An 11233-nucleotide genomic window follows, 5' to 3' on the forward strand; every position below is an offset into this window, starting at 1 on the left:
TTGACTTAGGGTCTCCTACTTTCAGTCGCCTCCTACGACATGGGAGCAGGACTCCAGTGGCTCAATTCTAGGCCAGATACCACACGGCCTCTGGGCAGGTTCATCTGTACACATCGAAATTTGATAATCGAAACTCAACAAAACTTCACCGAACTACCATCAGCCGAGAGTCTCAGCAAACCCCCAGCCAACAAAAATTCGGCAAAATTAAGTGGATCATCGGTGAAAAAACTTCGGTGTGTAGAGTGAACGTTCCGCTGCGTAATGCAGCATACTGGGGAGTTCGCCCAACTCTTCCCAGGCTCCGTTCGCCATTGAGAATGTTTTAAACCCCCTCAACAATTTTACCCATAGCACGGGTCGCATGACACTATAGAATTGGGGTTCCCTGTTTGGTAGATTTTTACCACTGGAACAGGTAGTCACTAGTGTAATACTTAGCCGGTTGAAACAACCTTACCGACACTACACGGCTTATCTAGGCTGTTCGGTGAAAGAAGCTGACATTGAAGAACAGCTTCCATATTTGGATGGGCGAACAGCCGCAGAAGGAAGGAAGGATAACGGGAGGAGAGGGATTTGGGCTAAGCGCTTATTTAAAGGCGGCGCTGGCTCGCCTTGTCAGGGCTGCTTTAGGGCATGTGGTATTTAGGCCTAGAACGTATAGGGCCCACTACCTCGTCCTACCACACTCGCAGTCAGCCCCCGCTGCTGGTTCGGGTCGCGAATCACAACTAGTTGCTATCTCGATTAAGCATTATCCACCACCTATGACCCGCCCGGTTGCTTGCAGCTCAGCTTCCCACATAGCGTTCCTCCACCACCACGGGGCCCGGGTACTTGCTTGTAACAAAATGAACGAAATTAATTTTAATACGAACGAGGAGCACTTTAGTTTACATCAAATCAGTTAGTGTTCATTGTTTTCTTTTGTTTACTGCTACTATTGTTTGTTGATGACATTTTAAGCAATTTTGACGTTGTCAAACTGACCCCCATCGATCGGTTGAAAAACGATGTTGCCTATTGTCAAACTCTGTATGTAGAGATAGAGATGCCAGTTACCTGGTTTAAATTATTTGCCAATAATTTATACCGAAATCCTTCCAGTTGTCATGTCCGTTTGTCGGTGCGGTATAACTTTTATTTTTCATATCAAAAATATTAACCTTCAAATGCTCAAATCAATTTTTTTTAGAATTTTGTGAAAATTATGTCTCACAGCTATATTACGTTACTACGATAATTTTTAGATTTTCAGGATATTGTTTTAAAACAACATTGTGCATTTAAGGGTTAATGTGAAGTGAGCTAACTCGATAGTTTATCAAAATATGAATTATAGACTCACTTTTTATCCTCATTTTATAAAGCAGATCTATATCCCTCTAAGGTTGGCACCTTTGGCGGGGGGCCAACACGGCAACCCGCAGCTACCGGCCTGCGTCCATGGAGGCTGCCGAGAGGCGATGTGGCTTAGGCAGTTGGTTTGCGAATTTGATGAGAAGCCTAAATGGTCGGTGTTAAGTCAGACCGGACTAAGTAACAATTTATTGATTTCGAGAAAAACGAGTTTAAAGCTTGAATCGCAGCATCCTTTACATGTTAATCGGAAAATACTTTTTTTTTTATTTCGATTATAGAGGTTTTAACCTTAAGGTCATTCGCCTCTTCGGGTTAGAAAAATCTCTTATGAAAAATTTCTAACCCTATGTGCGGGGTCGGGACTCGAACCCAGGTGCGCCGCGTACAAGGCAATCGATTTACCAATACGCTACGCCCACCCCCCGGAAAATACTTTTTGTCATAATTCTATTATCGTTGACAGAAAAAAATTCAAAAATCACGTAAATAACCCGTTCTCCGCACAGAAACCGAAGTACAGCGGATTAAGGTAACTAAGGAATTTTCTTTTCTTATTCTACACAGGAAAATAACAGTACTTCAAACTAGTTTACGATATAAAGATAAAAATCTATATTGTTCTTTTTTTTGGGTTACCAATTTCGCAATCGAAGTCTGAATAAGGATTTCTCGGTTCTAATACATCCTGGGTCTACTCGTAGGGCAATAAATCACTGATGGCTAATGGTTTTAGTTAGTGGATTGCTATACAAACCTTCCAATAGCACTACTTGCTTTTTGTTTTGGAATAGAGCCCATATTGCAAATGCTGCTTCCGGCGAATAAGAAATTCAATCTTCGAAAACGAAAAAAAAATATAAACCCCTTCGAGAATCGTAATTTGAGTTCAATTTTTATTTTTATTCAGACCTGATTTTGTTCATTATCTTCAGTAATATCAATTGAAAGCCACGGAATTTTGAAACAATTCTCGAATTTACCATGTAATTATGTATTTTTTAAACATATCAGCAAATTAGACTGTGATTGATGTGAACTGATAACAAATTTAAAAAAATATATATATAGAATAATTCTCATTCGTAACACCGAAGAGTTGCAAATTCCACAATGCTACAGAGGCATCAGAATGAGAGGTCACGTCAAACAAATGGCATGTTTTTGGTATTGAAACGTTTGCACTCACCGTGCACCAGTTTGGCGGCCTTCAGCCGGCTGATCCACGTCTTATTTTACTTTCTATCATCTAAGTATTTATGTATGTATGTATATATATGTTGATATATGTACGCTATTGCTATATTACGTGTACATTAAAAGAAAAATCCGAATCGCTCATTTTCTGTACCGATTCGTCCGCTACGAAAGTTCGTTAAAAAATTGATCAACAACCAAAAATATTGAGAAATAAAATTCTTGCGCAACTGCCTTAACGTTTTCAATGCAATTTTTGTTCCCAAACCAAAACGAGAGGGTCACCTTGAATAGGACCGGGGAACTGGTTTTTGTTTGTTAGAAGTTAAATTTTACAGTATGCTGTAGTAGCAATAGTAAATGGTATAATACCGTACTCGGCTCGCCGATTGCGATCGCTCTACTACATGACGAAAACCTTCTCGATCTTCGGCGAACGGAAGGTGTCATTCGTTTTCGGGCACACGAGAATGTCGTTCTCGCGGCGCATCTGCTCGATTGCCTGCTGGCCGAAGATCTGTCCGTTCGGCAGCATCATTGGTAGGTTATGCTCGTTCAACGGTTTGCCGGTGATTCTGGAAGAATGAAAATTTTATGAATTGTACTCATTTTTAAACTTGAGCTGGTGATGCTTACCTGCAAATCAGTCTGCTCTGGGCGCAGTGCGAGAACGGCAGGTTATCGGCAATCTCGTTAATGTTTTTCTGGCAGACCGGGCAGTTCATGTTCTTCGACGTGGTCGAGTAGCACTGCGGGGTCTTGAGGGCAGAAATGCCGGCCTGGACGGCCACACTCAACACGGACTGCGCCGGCAGTTGAAACAGTCGGTAGTTTTCCAGGCGAAAATGCAACACCAGGTCACTCCAGCGTTGCGGCTCAAAAAGGGTTTTGTACGGCTCGATTTCAGTGTTGACGGGGAAAGCGAGCAGGGCCATACACTGGCGGATTTCCTTCAATTGTTCGTGTTCAAAAGCGGGAAAATACTTCTGAGCGTGCTTCACCGCCATCAGGCGTTTGTCTTCGCGAATCAGCTCGACGAATTCCTGTACCCGCAGCTGAAACTCAATCGTGGAATTGATCTTTTTCAGCTTGGATTTGTTGTCGTTGCACCAGATGATGCACTTGGCGGTGCTGCGATTGGCTAGGTCACGTTCAACCTCGCGGGTGATTTGAAATATGTCCAAATTGGTGAGATCTCGGATCCCGCTGCGGACGGCTAACCGTTCTGCCGTATCGTAATATCCCAGCCGGAGGAAATGCTCCACAATCATGCGATCCAGACGAACTTTCTTCCACTGATTGGTAGCGGCCACCTGTAATTCCGTCGTATCCGTGTCCATCGGTGGATTGACGTTTTGCTTCAAATGCTCCAGACGGCGCTTGCAAACCAGTCCCGCCGACAGTTCCTCCGAAATGCTCTCCTCGGCTTTTCGTTTCAGCATGTGCAGCCGCTCGACGACGCCACCTAGCAGTCGTGAGATTTCTGAACCGGCAGAACCCTCGGACAGGCCCTTCTCCAGCTCCGAAGCAGCATTCTGGATCTGGCTCAACTCGCGGTCCAGAGTTTTCTGGGCAATGCGAAATTTTTTGTTCAGTATTTCGTATGGCACCTGGTCGGGAGTGAAAAAACAATATTATTTGGTATGGCAGACAAGATATTCGAAAAACCGTTGTTTATCTAGTCTGGTTTATTTACGTCACACTTCAAACAGACCGGCAGTATTACGCTGATGTCATCGATTTCAGTCATCCGAATGCTTCACACAGATACACAGCACACACACAAACTCGCACATGACAGACTCAAGGTGAGCTGTTGTAGTCGATATCTATAGAATGTCGTTTAGCAATGTCACGTTCAACTAGTAGAAGTAACACAAAACTGTGAACAGCTGTTTAACACACTCATGCTAGCGACTCTGAAAACATAGGACTACAGGGTAAGAACTTGCCTTTGTTGTGGAGTAGACATAGCGAAACCGGAAGAAAAGGTTCATGTAGGGAATATAAAGTAATAACTTGCAATTAGATAAATATCAAAAGAATGTGCAAAGGAAGCAAAAACTAACACCAATGACAAAAACATGTTATCATTGAACTTCTATTCAGCGCCAGGCAATGTAGAAAATCTGAGTTGAATACACAGCAACAGGAAAACCAAATGCAGTAGAAAGATAAACAAAATAAAAACCAGACACCGTCCAGCAGGGAGCGACTGATGCATAGCAGGGTGGGCTTAAATAACGATTCTGCTGGTGACGTTTCTCCATTTTGATAAACAATTGAGGAGAAATCTTCCTAGCAGTACCATGGCACTTTGCGAACTATTCAATGTTTTATTATAAATTTATTAAATTCATGTTTCTGTGGGGTATAAAACACCAACAATGAAGGCATCTTTGATTACTCCCATCTAATTTATCTCCAATACAAACAGACATTTAACAGCTCGTAGTAAACTCCTGTTGGTTTAACAAGAGAATTTTTAAACTATAGCTATAATTTATATTTTACGTGAAATGCGAATGACATAACAATACCTAATCTTTGCAATAAATACAAGAAACAAGATAACACACAAACCATCAGAAACGAGAAAATGGAAACCATTTTCTAAAGAATTACTTCACTACGATGGTGACTTCCAGCACTATGTTTACGACGCAAATGCAACATTACTGTATGAATTAGCAAAGATCATCTCCCATTTTACTTCTAAACTTTTCACCCATTATATGTAATCTGCTTCAATGGCACAGAAAATGAAATCAATCGGAATCTCGATCTTGTTGAACAATACACCATCAATCTCAGTATTGGGCTTACCTTCAACGTCGGGTGCTCCATGGCCTTTATTTCAGCCATTAGATAGGACCAATTCGTATCCCAAAATAACAGGACCAACCTCCGAGCTTTTCAACCAATCAGCAGTACTAGGTACTTGAAAAATGAACTGCTCCACCTCTGACTAATTAACAAACTATCTATGTAGAGAAATTTCAACTTTTTTTCTAAATGCAACAAAAAAACGATTCGCCAGTAAACCTTCACGGTACGAGTATGTCTCCAAAATTGAATCTGATTTGCTGCGCTGCTGAACAAAAATTTTCTTCCCAATCGAACTTCTCGTTTGATGATTGCCACAACAACAAAAAGTGTCCGATCCCGCTCTGACACCGAGTGCAGGATGAAGGCGAAAACGGGACGACCCGCTCTAGTCGCACGCACGGACGACGAGCTTTGCAAGTTGACAGCGCTCTTTGTTTTTGCTGTTGTTTTGATGGTCAGATAGTGTAGTAGAGGTGAACACATTTTGAGTCCAGTCGTAACTTGGGTTGTAATAATTTTTCGATTTACCAGGAAAATGTAAAAATTGTAATTTCGACGTCAACATTTCATAAGGCATTATATACGATATGCTCATGTTGAGAAAATGGTGTCTGAAAAACTACCTCGTACTTTATATTCCCATTTATGAATAGGAGCTTGATTTAAGGACCAAACAACTCAATGCCGTGTTAAATTAACCATTTTTTCCGAATAATATACCAGATTTTTTTTAAAAAATTGTATTTTGAACGATTTTTGCAGATAAATGTTTTGGTTTCTTTTGAATTATCGCACTGGTTTTGTGCCCTCTCCTATAATCCCTTTTCGGCGAGACCTTATAGTGCGTGCGGTTGGGCCCTTTTGTTTACAGCAAATGATTATGTGACGTTTATTTTGATCCCTTTCTTGGTGTTGCGATGTTTTTGTCCCTTTTCAAGTATAGTCTTTTTCATTAAGAAAAGGGCCCATAAACAATTTTTTCCGTTTTGTTGTTTGGTATATATGAACCGTTAATTTTTGAGGGAAAGTGAAAGGGAACATAAGCAAAACAAGTTATTTTGCTTATGTGCCTTTTCGATAATCTATTATTTCACCAACAGCCAGGCTTCAGAATCGGCTTATTTAGGGTGTGTATAAAGCTTTGTTAGTGTCCATTTGAAGTAAGTATTAACCGGAATTGTTTACGTTTTGTTTATCGGCCCATTTTAAATGTTCTCGCCGATTTATTTAACATTTACGGTACCTTGATGGTGTGACGATTTGCCAGGTCGTTTCGATTTGCCGCATATGCCGTGAAATTACTTTCCGGGGGTATACAGCCAATCTAAAACGGCGGGCACAAACAGTTCCAAAACGGCAACCTTTCATTCTCACACCGTGATTAATGGTCGCCTGTCGTTACTCACACCTTTTGGATTTGACGTTTTCTGTTGGTGCATATGGTGCATGCATCTATTGCACTCACACGCCTGGACGAAAAGCTGCGATATACAGAAGCTTTTTTGTGAAAGCTTCAAAATATGTCCTATCAGAATATAAGGTAAGTGTCGCTTTTACGAACCTTTCTAAAGCTGTTCGCGACGATGATGTATTCTATACACGGAAAAACAAAACAACCCGCAGAATAAGTTCTTTTAACTTAAATTTAGATAGTTTTGAGTCTTGCGTCGCTTTCGCACTTATTAGTGTTGTCAAAAACAAAGAGAGAGATTCGACTCACTCGAGGCCTTCAATGGAATAAGGTACTTTTGAGTTGTTTGAGGTATACTCAAAATAAGGTAGATTCAACTTAAATTTAGGTATATTTAACTCAAGGTTGAGTATAAAAAACCTGTCAATGAGTTGTGATTTTGCCGTGGTTACCTTTATTACGGTTTACCTAATTTTATCTTATTCCACGATACCCCGAGATTGAGTCAAAAGAGCTCAACTTTTGGTAGTTTTTCGTATCCGTGTACAGCTTTTTACGTGCCATAATGGCGGCCTAAATTGTTCAGTTCGTAATACGTTTAATTGCCCTTTTTGACAATAATCGTTTACGCCAGCTTGACAGCAACGCCCAGTTGAAGATGTCGGGCGTTCATTGAATAAACATCCAACGTATTGGACTAACGTAGGATGATTTAATTTCACTGGGCGGTTGACGTAAACGATTATTGTCAAAAAAGAGCCATTAAACGTATTACGAATTGAACAATTTAGACCGCCATTATTGAGATATCTGACGTTTAAAATACTCACACTGAGATTTACTATTTTTATACTACCGCCCTCCCTTTAGGCCCAGAAGGGGTTTGTTTTCCTCCCATTTCGCCGTGTAAACGATTTGTTTTCCTCCCAATTCAAACGTCAAAACGGCACAATACCAACGCAGCTGGATAAGTCTATGACACGTAAAAAGCTGGATACACTGCCCTAATAAATATCTTATGATTCCAGAGCCTAACGACCTGTTCAGGGTATCATCCACACAATATGTGGAATCGTTGCACTATATGGGTTAAAGTTCGTGTATAATTTATATTTATTATGGTGATAAAATTCATTATATTGAATCTATTGATTTCACACATAATTTTTCGCAATTTGTTGCAGCACATAAAAAAATATCTGTCACACATAAATATCATATGAAAACTATTGAAATTCATGTAGCGCACATCAATATTATAAAAGTTTGTCACATAAAAATTTGTTTCTAGAAATTTCACATCAAGTGTATGTGTATGTGATTAATACAATTTACATTTTTAGCACATTTGGTCAAGGCTTCTGTCTGTCACGTTACATTTTTACGCATATTTCATAAAATAAGTCAGCAAAAACAATAAAACCATATTCTATCACAACTGCACATTATTAAGGTCACCGCACATTTTTCTACAGAAAGTGTTTTTCTATCATGAACCGTTTTCACTTTATTGTCATTTTGATACGTCTGTCACGTTACACAATTTTCGCAGTTAGTTTGGAAGTTGCCCGACTAAATAGAAAAAGTCTGTTCCGTTGGCCCCCAAATTTGCACGAAAACAATTTTAAGTTGAAGCTTAGAAAACAAGAAAGAGTTTGAAATATAGTTTTCCTGAAGAAAAAATTTGTTTTCGATTTTATGGAGTATTCTTAATGATCTGTCACGTTACAACCATCAGAATCTGTCACGTTACAGTTCTGCATTTTCATTGAAGCAAGGATATCAAGACAATCGTACACAAATCATCCTTAATCTAGGAACTGAGTATTACCGGAAAAAAATCATGTTTATTTAGAAAAACATATTGGTTTTGATGAACAAACGTGAATAACTTTTGAAAAGGTCGTAATTTCACAAAGTAACATTATCACAGAGAACAGACATCCATGATCGAACAAAAATATTTAAAAAACGTGTGTAAACATTTGAATTAATATACGATAAACACTAGCGCCGCCAAACCAACTTATCCCAACTATCCGTCAAATCCATTCCGGAACAGGTTCGAAATCCTGAAGGGATTCAGTATGGAATCTTGCTCAAAGAAAACAACTGATTTCGACTCTATCGGTTCATGCATTTGAGCTGGAATTCATACTGGAAGTCCGAACCGGTTCCGGACTAGTTTGACTGGGTAGAGGAATAACCGCTATCAATTTAGTCGAACTCAGCCGCAAAAAAACATGACAACAGTAGCGCACCTGGTTTGGATATCCCAACTACCTTCGAAACCATTAGAGATTTTTACACAAGTTGAATGCTGAAAATGGACGTCTGTTCTCTGTGATATTATGTCGAAAGAAAATCCAAAATAACTTGAAAACATCTGCATGTTGAAGGATAATTTTTCACGAGCATTTTTAATTGAAAATCCATTTTGAAATACATTCTATAACTAAATTTTTTAAAGAAAAAAAATGAATTAAAAATTCTAAATTAAAAAAATTATTGAAATATGTTAAAACTTTTTATTGTTATTTTCTCTGCGATGCAATTAAATTTTAAACGTGTTATGTTTTTTGCGTTTGGTATTTGTGATTAATTTATTAAAAGGGCGTATTTTCACTACTAGATATTTTTGTTGAAAAAAATCGAAATATTTCGGAAATTTTTTCTTAAGAGCATTTTGCTTCGAAATTATATTTAGTATTAATATTGCATAAGAAAATTATATTTATGGCTGGCAAATACTAAGAAATTTAGAAGAATGCTTGAAGTTAAAAATGCTTTCTGATTATAGTATCATCAGTTTATAGGCTTTCGTTAACAAAAAAACATAGTTTTTCTGTAATGGTAATTTCATTTTTTTACCATGTATTTGTAATTTTCACATTTTTTGCATTTATTTTTGAAAAATTTCACCTAAGAATATTCACACAGAAAATTAATTCCCTAGAACTCGCTATCATATAGGTTTGCTGCACAAATGGCGATTTTCGAACAATATATATATATATATATATATATATATATATATATATATATATATATATATATATATATATATATATATATATATATATATATATATATATATATATATATATATATATATATATATATATATATATATATATATATATATATATATATATATATATATATATATATATATATATATATATATATATATATATATATATATATATATATATATATATATATATATATATATATATATATATATATATATATATATATATATATATATATATATATATATATATATATATATATATATATATATATATATATATATATATATATATATATATATATATATATATATATATATATATATATATATATATATATATATATATATATATATATATATATATATATATATATATATATATATATATATATATATATATATATATTATAAGTAGTGCATTCAAGATCTCATACGCCCTTTTTAAATATCACTCTTGAATAAAAATTGTTTGTTTAACCCACAGTTTATAAAGAACAGTTGCGCAAAGACTGAAGCAAATCTACCTATTGAACACTCAAAACGTCTACCTATCGGACACGAAGAATAACAATGCTCGAATGCGTGGGGAGTATCGTTATTATGTGATTATAATTATGAGAAAAAATTTAATGATGTAATATTAACATTTAAATAATGTTAATATTTCGCTTAATGACAATTATTAAAAATATATGTTCACTGATATTCAAATTTGGCACTATTTCAAACACCGGAACAGCTTTGGGTAGTGTTAATAATCTTCCACCGACAGTGGAAATATGAAGGCATTTCTCATAGTTAAAGTGCAGCTAAAATTTTGAAAAATTTGTGTGTGCATTCCACTTATACATATGTACCTGTTTCAAATTTATCTTACGCTGCAAATTCGACTGTTTTTTGTCACACCCCAATCAGACGGCAAGCGCAAAAATCAATGCATTTCGTTCTTAGTTGCGGATCAGTTGAGAACCGGAAAAAGCTTAAATTCTTTATACGATGTTATTTATCGTAGTGATTTTTAAACACTTAATTTTAAATTTTTAAATGCACAAAGTTAACTTCTAACTGAAGCGTTCGGGTTAAGTCATTTGAAATTTAACTAAAAATAAAAGGTTGCCAAAATTTAAAAAAGAGCAAACAACTGATTTCGACTCTATCGGTTCATGCATTTGAGCTGGAATTCATACTGGAAGTCCGAACCGGTTCCGGACTAGTTTGACTGGGTAGAGGAATAACCGCTATCAATTTAGTCGAACTCAGCCACAAAAAAACATGACAACAGTAGCGCACCTGGTTTGGATATCCCAACTACCTTCGAAACCGTTAGAGATTTTTACACAAGTTGAATGCTGAAAATGGACGTCTGTTCTCTGTGATATTATGTCGAAAGAAAATCC

At 36.9% G+C, this 11233-nt stretch overlaps 1 protein-coding gene across 1 annotated transcript; it reads right to left on the bottom strand.

The window, feature by feature from the left end:
• Positions 1-1950: 1950 nt before the first annotated feature.
• LOC131677679 (E3 ubiquitin-protein transferase MAEA) lies at positions 1951-5727 on the bottom strand. The gene is made up of 3 exons (XM_058957625.1): positions 5386-5727; positions 3196-4169; positions 1951-3134 (listed from the first exon to the last, which is right to left on the bottom strand). The coding sequence occupies exons 1-3, from the start codon at positions 5422-5424 to the stop codon at positions 2963-2965; spliced, it is 1185 nt and encodes a 394-aa protein (XP_058813608.1). The 5' UTR covers positions 5425-5727; the 3' UTR covers positions 1951-2962.
• Between the last annotated feature and the right edge of the window lie 5506 nt (positions 5728-11233).

Source organism: Topomyia yanbarensis, chromosome 1 (assembly GCF_030247195.1).
Source record: "Topomyia yanbarensis strain Yona2022 chromosome 1, ASM3024719v1, whole genome shotgun sequence".
Taxonomy (NCBI): domain Eukaryota; kingdom Metazoa; phylum Arthropoda; class Insecta; order Diptera; family Culicidae; genus Topomyia; species Topomyia yanbarensis.